We start from the raw sequence: 19534 nt of genomic DNA on the forward strand, positions 1-19534 counted from the left end.
CAATCTCCAAACACAAACATCCTTAACCAAAACATTACCAAAATAAGGTGATAGATATTTGTATCTTTGGTTCCATCTATATATCTGCATGCATTGCTGCACTTGTGACTGATTTGATTCTATATAATGAAATTGAATTTACAAGTTCCACAATTAAAGTCAAGTAGTTTAGATAATGTTCATGTACTTCATTAATTCATTTTGTCTTCTTTAATATCTACCAGGGCAGTGTAGCAATTAGCATCTAAGGCCACAATATATTAATATTTTAATTTTCTGTTTAAATTGAGTTTCTCGAAACAGATTTTAGCACTTACTTCTTTTTTTTTAAATTAAATCTTATTGGTGAAAGTATTACATATGTCCCTCTTTTTCTCCCATTGACGCCTTCTAGCCCGCCCCCATCCCCTGCCCCATACCTTCACTGTGTCCATGGGTTATGCATATATGCATACAAGTTCTTTGGTTGACCTCTTCCCACCCACCCACCACAGCCTTCCCTCTGAGATTCCAAAGTCTGTTCCAATTACTTACAATTTGTTATTTCTCTAACTTTTTAAAAAGAAACTGCTAATAAGGAAGAAACAGCTAAGCAAGGTTTTATCACTTCTTATTTATCTCTTAATTTCTTCCTCTATCTTTTCCTAGGTGAGGCATGGCTGAAAAATTAATAGCAGTAAAACAAAAGAGGAAACAATGAAGAGCTTCATACTTTTCTTATAAGTGATAATTTACTGTTATGATATTGGTATATGCATACCCAGTCCTTTGTTTTCAGAAAATGCCAACTTCATTCTTAATTGCACTCTTACTACATTTTTCTTCTGGCAATTATGATCTACTACAGATTTCCATTTACAATTCTCTTTTTAAAAACCTTGCAAAAGAGATGTGATAGTTGTCCAGGAATGTCTTAGTCTTAAGAGAACAAATTTAAAGCTTAAATATAACATCCTATATAATAAAAGGGTAATATGCAAGTTGACCAGGAATGACTGGTCGCTATGATATGCACTGACCACCAGGGGGCAGATTCTCAATGCAGGAGCTGCCCCCTGGTGGTCAGTGAGCTTCCATAGGGGGACCGCCATTCAGTCAGAAGCCAGCTCATGGCTGGCCAGCACAGCGGCAGTGGTGGGAGCCTCTCCTCCCTCTACGGCAGCACTAAGGATGTCCGACTAACGGCTTAGGTCCACTCTTCGCAGGTGGACATCCTCCGAGGGCTCCTGGACTGCAAAAGGGATGTCTGACTGCCACCTTAAGCCTGATCTCCTGAGGAGCAGGCCTAAGCTGGCAGGTGGACATCCCCTGAGGGATCCCAGGCTGCCAGAGGGATGTCTAATGGCCAGCTTAGGCCCAATATCCCAAGGACTGATCCTAAGCCGGCAGGTGGACATCCCCCGAGGGATCCCAGACTGCAAGAGGGCACAGGCCGGGCTGAGGGACTCCCCTCCCCCCGAGTGTATGAATTTTCATGCACCGGGCCTCTAGTTATCATTATAAATACTTAAAAATAAAGAGTTAGGTAACACAAACAGGCCCCAATTGGGTCACATGCCCAAATATTATTATAAAATGTATGTATATACTCTGTAGGTATTGGCAAATTTGTGACTATGCATATTCTTTTGTGGTATTTAAGGCTTACTGCATAGTATATTTTTAAATTATTCAAAAATTATTGTTTGGATAACTACCATTTTTTAGGAGTGAGAATTCAATTGTAAATGGGATTAGAAGGCTCCTGAAGCCATTCAGTTTATTTTAAAATTTAAGAGTAGTGTTTTTAAACTGCTGGCCTCAACTCATCAGTAGATCATGAAATCAATTCAGTGGATTATAACCAGAATTTAAATATATAAATATAAAATTGAGAAAGTAAGATAAGAAAAAAAATTTCAGAATTTATCTTCTCTATTCTTACAAAAATCCACATTTCATAGAAGTTTTGTTTTGGTTTTGTGTATACCTGGGTGATTGTGTATATTGCATTGTTGTAACAATATACTTTTTACTTTGGATTGTGACCCAAACACTTTCACAAACAATATTATAAAAGAAAGGAAAAAAACCACATTGGTAAACAAGTGAACAACTAACTAGGCTAAATAAAATTATTAAGATACAATAAGAGTTTGGGGAGAAGGGGGTATTGTGGGAGTGTAGCGAGGGAAGGGTTGGTCAGGGGGGTTATGAAAAGAGATGACATGTAACTGAGATCTGTAGGATGGGGAAGAAACTGCTATACAGCATGTAGGATAGAACTTTATAGGTAGAAGGAAGAGCGAGTGTGAGCGCCCTGGTGTGGAAATAAATTTGGTCCATTTGAGAAACAAGGATGAGGGCAGTGGGCCTAGGGCAGTGATGGCAAACCTATGACATGCATGTCAGAGGTGACACGAGAACTCATTTTTTTGGTTGATTTTTCTTTGTTAAATGGCATGTAAATATATAAAATAAATATCAAAATATGTCTTTGTTTTACTATGGTTGCAAATATCAAAAAATTTCTATATGTGACACGGCACCAAAGTTAAGTTAGGGTTTTTCAAAATGCTGACACGCTGAGCTCAAAAGGTTCGCCATCACTGGCCTAGGGAGAAGGAAAGAGAACATGATGAAGTTGGAGGGAGGGGTAGAACCCGTCCTAGACTATATATTGCAATATAAGCCATGGGAGGAAAATAAAAAAGGATTTGGTCTATGGAAAGGAAAATGATTTTTAAAACTTTTATAAGTCAAAGAAAGTCTTGATCTAATTTATATTTGTACAGATCAGTCTAGATGCTATGAGAACAGTAAATTATAGGAAAGCAAAGTAGAAATAGGCAAACTATTTGGGCCTATTACTGCTATCACAGCAAATGAGGTCTGTGGCTAGAACTAGTTGGAGGTAATGGAGCTGGAGAGAAAGATACAAAGGCAGACATGTTTTGGAGATGGAGCAGGTAGCATTTATTTATGAATTTGCATGTGTTGTATCACTGGGGATGTTGATACAGTAAGAGAAATAAAGGATCAAAGATAATTTCTAAGCACTAAACAAATGGTAACATCTTTTTCTGAAATAGGAAAGGCCAAGATAGAAATAGGGTTTGGGTAAAGATGTTTTAATTCTAGAGGTTAATTTTCAACATGTTTTTCTAATATACTTTTCACCCATAGCACTTATTAAATTTTATAATTACACATTTACTTGTGTAAGTATTTGCTTATTATACAGTAAAAATAACCTTAAAGCAGAGGTCATGCCTGTTTTGATAATTTTGTGTGTTTCATTGAGTCTTGCATGCCTGGCACAGAGTAAGCATTCAGGGAGTATCTATTGAATAGATGACATATATGTGCTAGTATTAATGAACTAGAGGCCCGATGCACAAAATTCATGCAAGGATCTTGGCCCCCACAGCCACGGCGGCTGCCTCTGCCTCAGCCCCCGCTGCTGTGGCAGCTACCTCAGCCCTCACAGCCCAGGCTTAGTCAGGAAGGTCATCGGAAAGACTTCCAGAAGGGCGTTTGTCTGTCTGGTCTAATTAGCATATTATGCTTTTATTATTATAGACTAGAGGCCCCGTGCACAAAAATTTGTGCACTCAGTGGGGAGGGGGGGGTCCCTCAGCCCGGCCTGTGCCCTCTCGCAGTATGGGACCCCTTGGGAGATAATGACCTGCTGGCTTAGGCCTGCTCCCAGGTGGCAGAGGGCAAGCCCAATCCCTAGGTGCAGTCCTTGGTCGGGCTCAGAGCAGGGTCGATTGGGGAGTTGGGGCGCCGTCCCCTGTCATGCACAGAGCAGGGCGGATTGGGAGGTTGTGATGCCACCCTCAGTCACGCTCAGGGTAGGGCCAATTGAGTGGTTGGGGCACCGCCCCCGTCACACTCAAGGCAGGGTCAATGGGGAGGTTGTGGCATCACCCCCTGTCACGCACAGAGCAGGGCCAATCAGGAGGTTGGGGAGCTCCCCCCTGTCACTCACAGAGCAAGGCCCATCAGGGGAGTTGGGGCACCGCACCCTGTCACACTCAGAGCAGGGCGGATCAGGGGGTTGGGGTGCCGCCCTCTATCACCCACAGAGCAGGGCCTATCAGGGGGTTGGGGCGCCGCCACTGTCACACTCAGGTCAGGGCCGATGGGGAGGTTATGGCTCTACCCCGTCACACACAGAGAAGGGCCCGTGGGGGGGGGGTTGGGGTACCACCCTCTATCACCCACAGAGCAGGGCCTACCAGGGGGTTGGGGTGCTGCCACTCTCCCACTCAGGGCAGGGCCGATGGGGAGGTTATGGCTCTACCCCGTCACACACAGAGCAGGGCCTGTGGGGGGGGTTGGGCACCGCACCCTGTCACAGACAGAGCAGGGCCGATCAGGGGGTTGGAGTGCCACACGCTGTCACACACAGAGCCGCAGGGCGATCAGGGGGTTTGGGCACTGCCCCCTGTTACACTGATCCCGGTGCCAGGAGGCCTCGCGGCTCCGCTGATCCCGGTGCTGATACCCTGATACCCTTTTACTATATAGGATAGAGGCCTGGTGCACGGGTTGGGGCTGGCTGATTTGCCCTGAAGGGTGTCCTGGATCAGGGTGGGGGTCCCCACTGGGGTGCCTGGCCAGCTTGGGTGAGGGGCTGAGGGCTGTTTTCAGGCTGGCGGGTGACTGAAGCTCCCAACCGCTCCTTGTTTTCTTTCTTTTTTTTTTTTTTTATTCTGGGCCAGCTTTAGCTCTGGCTCCAGCTCTGAGACTTCCGCTGCTGAAAGCAGGTATCTTGTTTCAACTGTATCAACTCCAGCTCTGAGATCCCGCCTAGCTGAAAGCAGGTTTCTGGGGTTTAGTGTAGCTTCTATATTTGTTACAATGTTTCAAACTGCAAGCTCAGAGGCTGGCAAGGCAGGTGGGGAACGTTGGAGTCCTCCATCACTGAAGCAAGCAAGTCTCATGTTAGCTTCAAGCTGCCTGGCTGCCAGCCGCCATCTTGGCTGGCAGTTAATTTGCATATCACCCTGATTAGCCAATGGGAAGGGTAGCGGACGTACACTAATTACCATGTTTCTCTTTTATTAGATAGGATACTTAAATGAATACCACTAAATTACTTCCTTTTGGTAATAATCTTTTTTTCAAAGAAATCATGTTTTAACAGAAGAAAATTTTTATTCATATGCTGATGAGCCAAGAACAATGAAGTGTCTATACATAACCTATATAAAACTAGGATTCTCTCATTCACTTGCGTCTACACACCAGACCTAGATTAGTGGTTCTCAAACTTTAGCACGTATGAGATTCATTTGGAGGTCTTGTTAATGCAGGGAGGGATTGCTGACCCTTATTCTCAGAGTTTCTGATTTCATCTGAGGTGGGGCCTGAGAGTTTGCATTTCTAACATCTTCCCTGATGACACTGGTCCAGGAAAAACTAGTTCTCTAGCAAGCCAAGATTCGTAGTCTGGGATTCTTAGACCCTTGGGGAAAAAAATCTACAACTGGGCTGCAAGGGGTTTATATGTGCATCCCTTGATGGATATATGCAAATGTTTTATGTATATGCTTTGTGCATTTTGTCTGGTAATAGAGGTTGCATATTTCATCAGGATCTCAAAGAAGGCCTTCAAAATTTAATTAATGTTAAGAGTAGTGGTTCTCAATTATGAATATATATTAGAACTCCTTGGGCATTTGCCTCTACCATTCAATAATTGTGTGACTTTGAGCAAAACACTTAATCTCTCTTTGCCTCTAGTTCATCTATAAAATGGGGATAATAGTGGTACCTGCCTCATACATTTGTTTTGAGGTTCAAATAAGTTAATGTTTGCATATAATTTAGAGCAGTACTTAATAAGTGCTCATTAGGTGGTGCCTAAATAAGATTAAAAACCTGGGAGTGTTTTTTTGTTTGTTTGTTTGCTTGCTTGCTTGCTTTTTAAAGTCTAGGCTCTAACCCTGGTGATTCTAATGTACAGTCAGAGCTGAACACCACTGCACCACAATGAAGAGGGAACAAGAAATAAATGCTCTTCCTGAGAGCATGGGGTTAGTTTCCTCTCAGGGAACCAGATACATTCCCAATGAATTTATCTTCATAAAATTTCAAGAGTTGGTTCATGCTGATCTCTTAGGGTTCAGCAACTGCAGCCTCACAAGAGACCCCAACCTAGAACTTGCTGTTCACAGAAATATTATATATTTATGTTTTAATTCATGAAATGTTGGGATAATTTGTTACTCAGTGGGAGATAACTAATGTGCTATAACCCTAAACCGTATATTTTTTAGAGACCTGAGCTGACAATTTTACTTTTGGTATTTTGGTGCTACTACAAATGATCTGCTCATTTTATTCTTTTGTGACCCTTTAAGACTACCTAAGATATAATGAAATAATTAGCTGGTAAAGTGGTTATGCCCTGCAAGGAGAAAAAAGGCAGTATCCTGCCTTGTATTTTCCTGAGGCTTCAGTCAGAGAGAAAAAATGTCATAAGACTCTTGAGCTAAACCAAGCTCAACAGTTAGAGGCCAATTATGCTCAATTCAGGGACACTGAATTGAGCCAACAAAGAATTTAAATTCTGATAGCATCTTAGAAAAATGGAGGAAAGCACAGTGTTTCTTTAGGGACACAGGTAGCCTGTTTGCTTATCTAAACCCTTGAATTGTCAAGGTCCATTGTTGTTCTTTATTTCAAAGGAAAATAAACAACAGACTTCTGTGAGGTAGAACTAGAATTTTTTGTTACAGCCTGAATTTTGGGAAAGAGAAAATGACCATGAAGACTTAATGTGCTACTTATATACTGGCCATGGTAACAATTTAAAATAATTGACTAGGTAATGCTCCATCTCTTGGTTCTAATTAACGTGGTCACTGGGCTTTTAAGAAAATCATTTCCATTTACCTGATATTTTGCTAAAGGTCATCACTATGGGAAGACAGGATTACAAACAATTGAAGTTAATTTCAGGACACACGTGAGGTGTGTTTGGCAAATGGATTTACTTATACTGCTAGCAAGACCACATCCGTAGCCTAAGATAGTTTAGGCCTGTTTTTGCCATGCAATAACTTTTGAATTGGGAATTTGGGAAACCACAGAAAGTGACTGACCAGTTAATGATATCCTACTCTGATAACTTATTTCTATAAAAGGAACACAATATATTACTCTGGTCAACATATTTTAATTATCTTTTACTGAAATAGATTACAAGGTGAGTTAGTAGATGGTAAGGTTAAGATGAATAATAGCATTGCAAACACTCCTGAATGCCTATTTTTCTTTTCTGTTATTTAGAAGTTAGATATTTAGTCAGCATGTTCTAGATTGATTACACACACAACTTACCCTCTGTCTACTCCAGGAATACAAAACAAGTAGTTTCAACTTAATTAGGAGGATTAGGGGAGGGAACTGCCAGAGAGGAGGAAACTGAGAAATGCATTTATTATTAAGTGTGAAAAGGCTCTAAGCCTCCCATTTAGGTCATTTGAATTAATATTGATGCTTTCCTTCAGAGTAAAGATGAAAGGAGGCAGGAATCCCTTAACATCTGAGAAACAGCATGTTTACAAGGTGAAAAGCAATGGGTTATAACATTCATTTTAGTTCCCTTTATGTTTGTGCCCACATGGCCATTTCCAGATCACCACTGTAAACAGGATTTGTTTGCCATCCCAACCCTTTCAATTCTTAATTTTAATGCCTTTTCTTCCTTATTTTAATTTCATATATTTTGGAAGAGGATAACCAAGATGTCCCAAACATCTTAGTGTATTCAATCTGCTGGGAAGCCCTGAGTGTACCAGGGATTCAAGAGGATGATAAAGAAGAGAGAAGTGTGGAGGTAAAGACCAACAAGTAGTTAGCATAATAAACGTGAGAGGTCCATCAGAAGGCTGATGGACTTTGGGGCTTTAGCAAGGGCTAAAAGCTACGCACCCATTATTCTGTGGAGACAATGGTGGCCGAAGGCAATCTCCTAACCTGATAATCTTTTACTGTTTACCAAACCTTACCTTTGATATGTCTGTTTGCTTTGCTGAAGGGCAAATGTGTATTCTAGTAAATAAAAAGCCATGGGTCCAGAGATGCAGGGAGCCATTCCACTAGAGGGTGAGTCCTCCGCCTGGCTTTCCCCCATGCCCTTTAAATTTATATTTCTTGTCAAATATATCCATTTGTGCGTGGCCTCTTCTCCAGATTCTGAATCCTTGCTGCAAAAGGTTGCAGCAGGGAAGGCCTGGTTGGTGTTGCTCAATTGGTTGAGAGTCAACCTATGAACCAGAAATTCATGGTTTCTTTCCAGTCAGGGCACATGCATGGGTTGCGGGCCCTATTCCCATTTAGGGGAATGCAGGAGGCAGCCAATCAATGATTCTCTCTCATCATTGATCTTTCTATCTTTCTCTTCCTCTCCCTTTCTCTCTAAAATCAGTAAAACATATTTTAAAAGAAAGAAGCGGGGAGGGAAGCTAGAAAGTAGGAAGGAAAAAGCAGAACTAACATAGGAGAGTGTGGCTGTAGCTCTTCTGTAGACTTTGGTCTTGCCCTGGTTTTTGAGATTTATTCTCACTGATCTCTACTTCCCCATTAAATGCTGTGGGGATTTAATGGGAATGTCTTTTTACGACAGATTATACAGCTTGACAGCTGACTTTTATTAACCAGTTTGTGAAATTTATTTGATGGCTAAAATTTGGCTCTATCTTTTAAAAGTAGAGTTTAACCATATGTTTTGTGTGCTGTGCTTGCTATTATAAAATAGATTGTTACATATTCAAAAGCTTTGGCTAAGGATTGAATCACAAAGGTTATTCCGAGGAAAGGTATCCTGATGAACTGAAGCTTTACTATGTTGTTGTCCACATATCAATATAGACAATTAAATTGATGAATAATGTACTATAATAGAGAATGTAGTGGAAAACCTAGAGAAAGTATTAACATTGTGCCATCCCTGGCTCCTGTCAAGATAAAAATCATTCTGGATTATATAACTAACCTACACATGTGCATTGAGATACACACTAGAGGCCCAGTGCATGAATTCATGGACCAGTGAGGTCCCTCAGCCTGGCCTGCGGAATTGGGCCAAAACCGCTCTCCGACATCCCCTGAGGGGTGCTAGATTACGAAAGGGTGCAGGCCAGGCCAACGGACCCCACCGGTGCATAATCAGGGCTGGGGAGGGATGTGAGAGGTTGGCCAGATGGGAGGGACCACAGGAGGGCCCCAGGGCGTGTCCGGCCTGTCTCGCTCAGTCCCAATCTGTCAGACCCCAGCAGCGAGCTAACCTACCGGTCGGACTGTCTGCCTCCTAGTGGTCAGTGCACATCATAGGGAGTGGTTGAGCGCCCCTAGCATATCATTAGCATATTATGCTTTGATTGGTTGAACAGCCAACAGGTCGACCAGACACAGCATATTAGGTTTTTATTATATAGGATTGTTTTTGTGCACCTTGGATTTCCATTCAATGATTATTTATTAAGCAACTACATGTGCCAGGCTTGTATTAAGGAATGAACATGGTCAATGTGGTCCCTTTTTGCCAAAAAACTCATGTCATATAACTGGGAATGTCACTAGTATAACCATCCCACTTAAAAATAATAAAAACATTTACTCTATAAAACACAGGAGTGGGAAAAAGTAGGTTTACAGTTGTTCCTATGGAAAATAACACAACACAAAGCATGCTGAACAGTTTAATATGGAAAACATTGCCATGCAAAACTATGCAAAGTTTCACCAAAATCCCGTTAATATCTCACTGATAAGATCAGTAGAATATAAATAAATGGTAAAGCTAGTTATCCACATTGTATAATATTTGATTTTTGTAGTATTATGATACAAAAAAAGCATTAACTGTTTTAAAATGCATTGAGTTTTGTTCTATTAAAAAATAATAAAGACAATAAAAGATGTGAACATTAGCAGAAATTTATATGCTCTTGTTGGAATTTGACTCCAAGGCAAAAAAATGAAAAATGACTTGACATAAGTGCAATATGAGTTTCTATTTTTCTTTTAAATAGAAGATTAGGCGAAATAAACAATATTTTCATACTTTTACAATGGAGGTTCATTTTCCTCTATGTTACTGAGTGCTCTAGGGGCTTTTCATAACAAAGGACTTGTATGCCTGCTTGCCTGAGTCATCAACACCTTTCCTGTCATTTCTCTTACACTGAGTTAATAAACTTGGCCTAGTCTATTCCCCTTCTCTCTTTATCTCCTTGAGATTTTTTATTTATCTTCTTTTTCTTTATTACTATTTTATTCTTCTCTCTTTACTTATCTTTTTTAAAAAATTGATAGCCACAATTAATTTGCTTTTTTAACTGTTTTTCTTTCATGATTTGATTCCTTTCCTGGTTTGTTTTTACGTGGTTAATGTATCCATAACAGCACCTCCATTTTTTACTTTCACTAGAAGAGACATTTCTGACAGTTAAATGTCTTCAAAAATCACTGCATGTTCCAAACAACAGTGGAAGAAGGCGCTATGCTAATTATATATTCTCTAGATTAGGAGTACTCAAACTTTGGCATTCATCAGAATCATGTCAAAAAAAAGATTGCTGGGCCTCAATCTGAATTGGCAGTTTTGGGGTGGGACCCAAGAATTTTCATTCTCACATCTTCCCAGGTGATGCTGCTGCTGCTGGTGGAAAACACCTTCTGAGAACCATTGGCCTGGTGAATCAGGAAAACTGAAGTGCCAGTAAATAAATTTTCTTCTTGCCTTTATTTGGGGGTGGGGAGGGCAACTATAACAATTGATTTCTCAAATAAATAGTCTCATCTAAATAAATATATTAATCCAGAAATCATATTTCAGTTCGTGGGTTGATTCATATAACCTGCCACTGAAAATGTAAATGCATAGAACTGCTCCTTTTTGCAGTACTGAGCACTGAGAATTACTAACCACTGGTATCAGCTTTGTTTTCTTTTTTTTTTTTAATCCATTAATCTAGACTTGGAATTCTGTATAAAGATATGTTAATAAAAATTAATGGGATGTTATAAAAACGAAGGTAGGGACTAATGAACAGAGTGTGACTGGAAGAGCTATCTCACAATTTCCCAAGGAAGCATAGCTTATACTTCATGTAAACTTGTCATATTTTGTTATAACACCTGAGTAACACATACACATAGAGTCTCTGTGGGTAAATAAAAGGTATTTGGAGTCTCCCTTCCCCCATATCTATGATTATTAAGCTCTTAAAACTGCTACAACCACATGTGGTGAAAATAATTGTTGGGAGTTGGGACTACAGACTTAGAAATTTTTCTCTGTATGAATGATTGCTTCAGGTTTGTGTGATTCTGTTGAATTGCAACTGGAAATTAGAATTTGGGAATGGAACAGATATCTATGCTTTTGCCTTTTTGTAGACATGGGCTTATATTCATGCAGGCGATTACTGGTTTACAACATTTTCTATTAAGTGTCAGAAAGGGGAAAGAGTAGGGACATTCATAAAAGATGAATATGAGCTTAGGATATTGTGAGTGATGTATTTTATTTGTGAAGTATAATACAAGGATAAATGTTATCATAGGATGAATTATGGGAAAATAGGAAAGAAGTACTTATTTCTGTCTGAGAATCTCACAAAAAATTAACACAATAAGTAACATTTGAATTGGACTTTGAAGAATAGATGTCTTTGCTAGGAATGACAAGTAAGGAAAAGCTTAGGTGAGGTGAGGGGAATAATGCACAATTTCCTGAGGAAGAAACTTATGTAAGGACTTCAGGGAAACTTTAAATCCTTAGATATAGCTAAAGCATATAGTATAGTATGGGAAAAATATTAGCACTAGGTCTAAGATCAGGTACAGAAAGGAGAGTAGGTTACAAGTAAGTCCAGGCTATGCTAAGAAATGGTCAGGGAGGCATCCACAAAGGAAGAACTTATCATTCAAGGCAGAATTAGGAAAGGTGATATGTCTGATGAAGGTCAGTTGTAAGAAGCATAGGAAGAAAATTGTTGAGAAAAGCTTATATAGAGCTTATAGTATAGATTTGCTAAATGAATGCTGAAGAGAAAAAAAGTCAACCATGTCTTCCCAATTTTTAGCTTAGGCCATTGGATTAATTGCAATGCTCTTTTATTATATCAAGAATGTGAATGTTTGCTGAAGTAGCATGTAACTATCTCTGTGGTATTCTGATATTCAAAGTAGCTAAATCTTAGCAAATAACTTTAAGAACAGGAAAATGACTTGATTATTAATCATATGGTATACTGGAGCCCCAGTGCATGAATTCATGCACCTTGAAAGGGAACTGTGGGCCACTAGGCTGAGGTGGGCACAGGGGGAGGTCTTGGACCATCCTCTGTGCCCCCACCTGGCCCCTCCCACTGCTGCTGCTCCCATGCACTGACAGTGCAGGCCCTACTCACACCCGCTGATGGCGTGGAGCAATTGGGGCTGGTGCCAGCAGCAGGTGCGAGTGGCGGCAGCAGGAGCTGGGCTGCTGACAGACATGGGACCAAGCAGGAGCCCCATCACCCCTCAGGAGCAGGAGGAGGTGGAGAAGCCCTCAGGGACAGTCAGGGACAGTTTCTGTACCTCTGAGGTATGTTAGAGCAGGGGAGAAACACCAAACAGGTTGAGAACCAGTGCTGCAATAAAAGGAGGCCATATAAGTCCTTTACAAAGTGCAATCACTCTCTGCTCCCTCCATCCACAGTCTTTGAAGTGAACAGAGATGTAACTTTAATTAATGTCTGTCATTCTGGTTAAGAAAAACTAAAAATAGTAAATAGAAGAAGAAAGCAATTGGTTGTTTCTAGGGAGGTTTTAATTCATTGTAGATATTAGTCAGAATCCAATCTTTTCTATCAAATGAGGATCTACATAAATTGACAACCAGTGACTTATGAGGGTAGACTTGAAAATCAGCAGAAAATTGTTGGTAGGTAGACCAGAAAGATGAGGTGTGAGACAGACCAAGTATGAGGGAGACCAGAAAAATGCTAAGTATGAGAATACTCTAAGTGAGGTGAGATAAATTCATGAGGCAACAAGTCAATTATTTGGGCATAGCCAAGGCAGTCAGGAAGATTAGGAGAGATGTGACCATGCTCACTGTCTTTGTGGCCACAAGGTCAAGGGCAATGTTCTAGATGCACAGGGTGACCTGAGACCTGTATTTGGATAAAGGGTAATAAAAAGAGAGCATATTTCTTTCATAGAAGAGCCAAAAAATAAATGTGAGGAGAGTAAAGAACTTTCTGAAAGTATTTAATATGTAAATATTCAAGTTTATAAGCCAAAAGGAGATAGCTCATAAAAATTGTGAGGGCAGAGTTGTGCTTATTGGAATGATGAGACCAGGAAAACTTACAAAGGCAGTCTTAGAATCTTCACATACTAGTGAGATCCAACATAACTAAGCAGTGGACAATAGATTGGTGATAAAAAGATAGAATGCCCAGAATTATACATTACTTTAATAACAGTGTTAAAGCCTCACTGCTACTCGGTGTGTGGCACACTAACCAGATGCCTAGGCATCATCTCACATTTTGTTAGAAATGAAGAGCATCACCCCCTACACACACACACACACACACACACACACACACACACACACACACACAGAGATCTACTCATTCAGAATCTGCCTTCGAACACTAAAGTGCCACTAAAGTTTGAGGAGCACTGATCTGGGAGACTTTACTAATGCCGGTTTAAAGATGATTGTGTTTTACATATTATAATTAATTCTATCTCTGCCTAAGTCAATTAAGTAAAACAATCATTTTCAATTAATTTATTTTCAGTGACTTTTGTTCATATATTCAAAATTCATCTGAGAATTTGGCAGATGCCTTCAACACCCCTTTTCCATCACCCCTACCCCTAAAGGTGAATGCAATTTCAGAATGCAATTTGAAGATCAGCCACAAACCCCAACTAAAAAAAACCCCAGTGTTTTAAGGCATCCCAAGCGCTCTTTTATGGAATTACTAGAGGCCGGGTGTGTGACATTCGTGCACTGGGGAGGAGGGTCCCTTAGCCCAGCCTGCACCCTCTTGCAGTCCGGGATCCCTTGGGAGATAGCCAGCAGTCGGACAACCCCCAAGCAGTCTTCATTGCTGCTGTGGAGGCAGGAGAGGCTCCTGCTACCACCGCTGCACTCACCAGCGATGAGCCCGGCTTCTGGCTGAGCAGCACTCCCCCTGTGGGAGCGCATTGACCACCAGGGCGGGGGCAGCTCCTGTGTTGAGTGTCTGCCCCCTGGTGATCAGTGCGCATCATAGTGACCGGTCATTCTGTCGTTCAGTCCATTTGCGTATGAGCCTTTTATTATATAGGATCAATGGGAAACCACCTGAATCTTGTGGATCTAATCCATTGTCTAGTGGCTATCTTGAGGCCTTGCAAGATTTGCTTTTAATAGAGACTTTGAAGACAATTATATGTTATACAATCAATGCCCTGGTCAGGAATGTCCTGATATAAGAACTCCCAGGCAATGAAGTTCTGTGGATACCAAGATGATAAATGAAATACCTGCAGTCAATTGGAATTGGCAAGTCAACATTTCAGTCACTTAGAGGCATCTAGACATTTTGATGGTATTATAAATTGCCTCCAAGTTCTTGTTTACTAAATTATAATCCTCAAAATTGTCATAATAAATACTCAATAAATACTAGCCTTTATGTGAAAGGGAAGGAGGGAGAGGTAGTGAACAGATTCACAAGCATTTGTAAACACTCTGCTAGGAGTTTAAACCTTAAATGACCCCTAAAGGAGCCTGCTTTGGAACTCGGTCAGGACATCCTTGCCTTCCTTAATAATAACAGCAATGGTCTCCTCCCACCAGCACAGTGCTTTAGAGTCTGTAAAGTACATTTAATGTGCCAGATGATCCTCACATCAACCTGAAAACTCTTATCACCTTTTTATAGGAAAGAAAACTAAAGTTTGGAGAGATTATGCATTAACTGTCCAAGGTTGTGTAGCTCATACATGACGGAGCTTTCTGAAACTGGTTTTTCCAGACTCAGATCTTTGGCTGCCTTCCAATTTGCAATACTACAAATTGTAAGTCTGAACATGGCAAGTGTTCTGGCCTTGTTTCCAAGGCTCTTTGTATAGGGTTGTCATATTTGAGTCAAATAAACAAGCACCTATTGAATTTATATTAAGATTCAATGAACACAAAGATGACATATATAATCTTTGCACTCAAAAGCCCTCTCATCTGTGTAAGAAGATGCATAAACCATGAACTGCAATCCAAGTACTCCCTTACAGGCCTTCTTGACAATGTGTATAAATAAGCAAATGTAACAACTATTGACTGTATACTTTAAGTAGGTAAGTTATATGGTATATTATTTAAGTATCAAATCTGCTATTTGAAAAGTCAAACTAATAATAAAACTGTCTCCAAAAGAGCTAAGATAATCACAAAAATGATTAATTACCATTGATCTTAGACCTGATTCTTAAAGATATAATCTTTGCATTTTGGGATACTGTTATTGCACAAAATTATTAACTTATAATCCATAAGCATCTGTTCAAAGTTACAGATGCTTTACTTGTAACATTTCTAATTTCATTGTTGTCTCAAACAAATAATAAATTTTTGAGCTTTAAATTTTTTAACACAAACATTACACTTACGTTTCTCAAATTAACACACAGTTTTATAAGTTAAGGGAACATAAAATACCCAATATTTGCACACATGCTACCACATAAGCAAAGATATAAGCCTGCTCAAATACAATGTGCCCTGGCAAGCAGTGCCACCTTGGAATAGTTCCAAGCAATCAATTTTCTCATAAGTGTGGGCAGTAGCCTCCCTGCCCATGGCCCAGCCCATTGATCCAATGTGGACCTTTCATTTTACAGGTGAGGACGATGAGACACAAAGCTGTTGATTTCTCAGACGGTTCCCAAGATCACATAACAAAAGAAGATCAAAGTGGAATTCTTCACCACTGCCCTTTTCATTCCTCCATTGACTTGGAATCACCTGGTAAACTTTTTATGTAACAAATAGTTACCGAGTAGGTTCTATTTTCTAGGCATTGTTCTAAGCAATATAGCTATGTTGGTAAAAATCATAGACAAAATTATACATTGCAGTGAGGAATACTGTTAAGAAATATTCAATTGAACAAGCAGAAACACACAAACAAGCAAATAAAAGATAGTAATTCGTAGCTATGCTAAGGATTCAACTAAGGTTACTCCTGGGAATGATGTTCGATCCCGAGGAGGTGGCATGAAGCGGAGCCCTGCACAGCTGCTGTGAAGATTGGTGGAAAGAGAAGTCCAGGCAGTAGACGACCTGGCATAAAGCCCAAAGCTGGAATAAACTGAGTGTGCTGGGGAAAAGAAAGGAATCCACGGTAACCCTACGTGTTTGACTTAAGTAACTGCACGAATGGTGGTGCCAATGATTGCAATAGGGAAGGGGGCCAGCCAGAGGGAAGGAGCAGGTTCTGCCAGGGGAGATTCAGACTTCTATACTGACCATGTGAAGTATAAGATGCCTGATAGACATGCAGGGAAGGCAGAGGAATGTAGTGGATAGGACTAGGGGAGCAAAATTGCTCTCTGAAGAAATTCACCAGTTAGTCCACTGGTGGTTCCCATTTGACTTAAGAGACTTGTTGGATTCCAAAGAGACAACCAGAGCAGAGTGGTATAAAGGATGTGATTGGTTGGAGGCAGAGAAAAAGCAGGACTGATAGAAACTACAGAGAAGGAACACTGCATTGCAGAATATAGACTTTGCCCCTCTGAGCAGTTCTGCTACAATCTTAAGGATTAGCTAAATCTCTATATTTGTGGGGTGGTAGATTCAAACTTTACCAGAAAAGTCGATCAGATAATTTACTGTGTACCTTTTTTTTTTTCCAAACAAGGAAAACATCTTTATGTTCCTTCTGTGTCCCTTAGTAGCAAGCTTACATTTTTAGCAATGCTAGAAAATGGTGGCATGAACTCTGAACCAGTCTTACCCTGTTTACGGTACTAATCTATTTTCCACCCTGCAGTCAAAATGCTTTATCTGGAAAGACCTGACCCTGATGAAGTCCCTTTATGGTCTCCTGACTAGGCAGAGAGTCACACACCTCACCATGGGGTACAAGGCCTTGCATGCGGGGCCCCATCATTTTCCCCAGCCTCACTCCTTGCTCTTTCTGGCTCATGGGCCTGCTGAGTTCTCGTGACCAGGGACCATCGCTATCTTGTTCATTGTTGTATCCTCCACACTGAGTGCAATTATGTGAATTTAGCTTCTAGGGCAGCCGTGGGCAAACTACGGCCCGCGGGCCGGATCCTGCCCGTTTGACATGAATAAAACTATTGAAAAAAAAGACCATACCCTTTTATGTAATGATGTTTACTTTGAATTTATATTAGTTCACACAAACACTCCATCCATGCTTTTGTTCCAGCCTTCCGGTCCAGTTTAAGAACCCATTGTGGCCCTTGTCAAAAAGTTTGCCCACCCCTATAGGGGCTCAATATATATTTGTTGAAAAAGTGCGAAGATAATTACCTACTAGACTATTAAGTTCCTAAAGGACAGAAACCGTAGACTGGTTTGTGGTTCTATCTCTCACTCTAAACATGGAAGTGCTCAAATAATATTTAGAGGATTTTTAAACTCAGAGCTGCATTCCCTTGCTTTACATTGTATGACTTAGATTTATTAAAAGTGAAGTTTCTGGTGAAGAGCCTTGCTATTGCCCTGTGCAAGCTTCAACTGGACTTTAACCTGCCTCGCCTTGGCTACCATTTCCACGCCCATGCAGATGAATATCCACACTCTCAGCATGGCCTGCTTCAGTCAATAAACTACCATCAGGTAGTCCTGCATCTGAGCATCATCTTACAATCACTGTGATCCTGCACCTTAGACCATTTGATGAAAATGGATGTACTTCTTATCGCTTTTAAATACTTTGAGAAAATTTTCTTACTATATTGTAGAAATACTTTTTTAGAACTAAACTGTTCACAAGGTTTTGGGGTTGTTTTTGTTTTGTTTTATTTTGTGATGATATAGTCGATAAGTGGTTAACACGCAAAATATCTAAGGAACTTACATACTTTATCACCAAGAAAACCAAACAATTCTGATTAAATGAAAAGGCCAGAGGACCTGAACTGATATTTCTTCAAAGAGGACATTCAAATGGCCAATAGACATAAAAAGATGCTCAACATCACTAATCATCAGGAAAACACAAGTTAAAACCACAATGAGATATTACCTTACACCTGTCAGAATGGCTATCATCAGTAAAACAACAAACAACAAGTGTTGGAGAAGATGTGGAGAAAAGGGAACCCTTTTCTGTTGGTAAGGGTTTATAATCCCTATTGCTGGGATTATAAAAGGTGCATCAACTATTAAAAACAATATGGAGTTTTTTCACAAAATAAAAAATAGGATAACATGCTTAAATTCACTAATCATCTGAGAGATGCAAATCAAAACAACAATGTGGTACCATCTCACACGTCAAAATGGCTATCATCAACAAATCAACAAACGACAAGTCCTGGCGAGGATGTGGAGAAAAAGGAACCCTCATGCACTGCTGGTGGGAATGCAGACTGGTGCAGCCACTGTGGAGAACAGTATGGAGTTTTCTCAAAAAAATTAAAAATGGATCTCCCATTCGACCTAATAATCCTATTTCTAGGACTATATCCCAAGAAACCAGAAACACCAGTCAGAAAGGACATATGTACCCCTATGTTCATAGCAGCACAATTTACAATAGCTAAGATTTGGAAACAGCCTAAGAGCCTGTTAGTAGACGAATGAATTAAAAAACTGTGGTACATCTACACAATGGAATACTATGTCGCTAAAAAAATAAAGAACTCTTACCATTCACAACAATATGGATGAACCTGGAAAGAATTATGCTAAGCTAAATAAGCCAATCAGAGAAAGATAAATATCACATGATCTCACTCATATATGGAATATAATAGACAACATAAACTGATAAACAAAACTAGACCCAGAGACAGAGAAGCATCAAACAGACCATTAAAATTCAGAGGAAAGGCAGGGGAGGAGTAAGAGTCAACCAAAGGATTTGTATGTATGCATATGAGCATAACTAATGGACACAGACACCAGGGGGGTGAGGGCATGTGCTGGGGGGTGAGAGTGGCTGGGGAGAGGTCAATGGGGGAAAATGGAGACATATATAATTTTTTAAACAATAAAGAATTTAAAAAAATAGAAGTGTCATATTAAACAATCAATGTTTTAATTAATAAATTATTGCATTTAAAAACAAGAACAAGAAATAACGATTTCAATAAAATGTGTGTTCTAATGTGAATGGATATTTGGAATTACCTTCTAGTGCATATTTCATATCCAGAGCAAAAAGGGTCCACATAATCTCAGCACTTATTTTTCCCATGTTCAGTTCTTGAGGAAACCTAAAATCAAACACATATTAGAGTATCAAAAAGAAGAAAGTGCCTAAAAAACCCTCAAAAAGTGCCT

At 40.1% G+C, this 19534-nt stretch overlaps 1 protein-coding gene across 1 annotated transcript in view; it reads right to left on the minus strand.

Moving 5' to 3' along the window:
* Nucleotides 1-19534, minus strand: part of UNC13C (unc-13 homolog C) — a 709455-nt gene that overhangs the window by 145959 nt on the left and 543962 nt on the right. Inside the window, exon 20 of the mRNA XM_081108846.1 lies at nt 19382-19467. Within this exon, the coding sequence (XP_080964972.1) occupies nt 19382-19467 (86 nt within the window). The remainder of the gene's footprint in view (nt 1-19381; nt 19468-19534) is intronic.

This window comes from Myotis nattereri (genome assembly GCF_964212035.1).
Source record: "Myotis nattereri genome assembly, chromosome: 1".
NCBI lineage: Eukaryota > Metazoa > Chordata > Mammalia > Chiroptera > Vespertilionidae > Myotis > Myotis nattereri.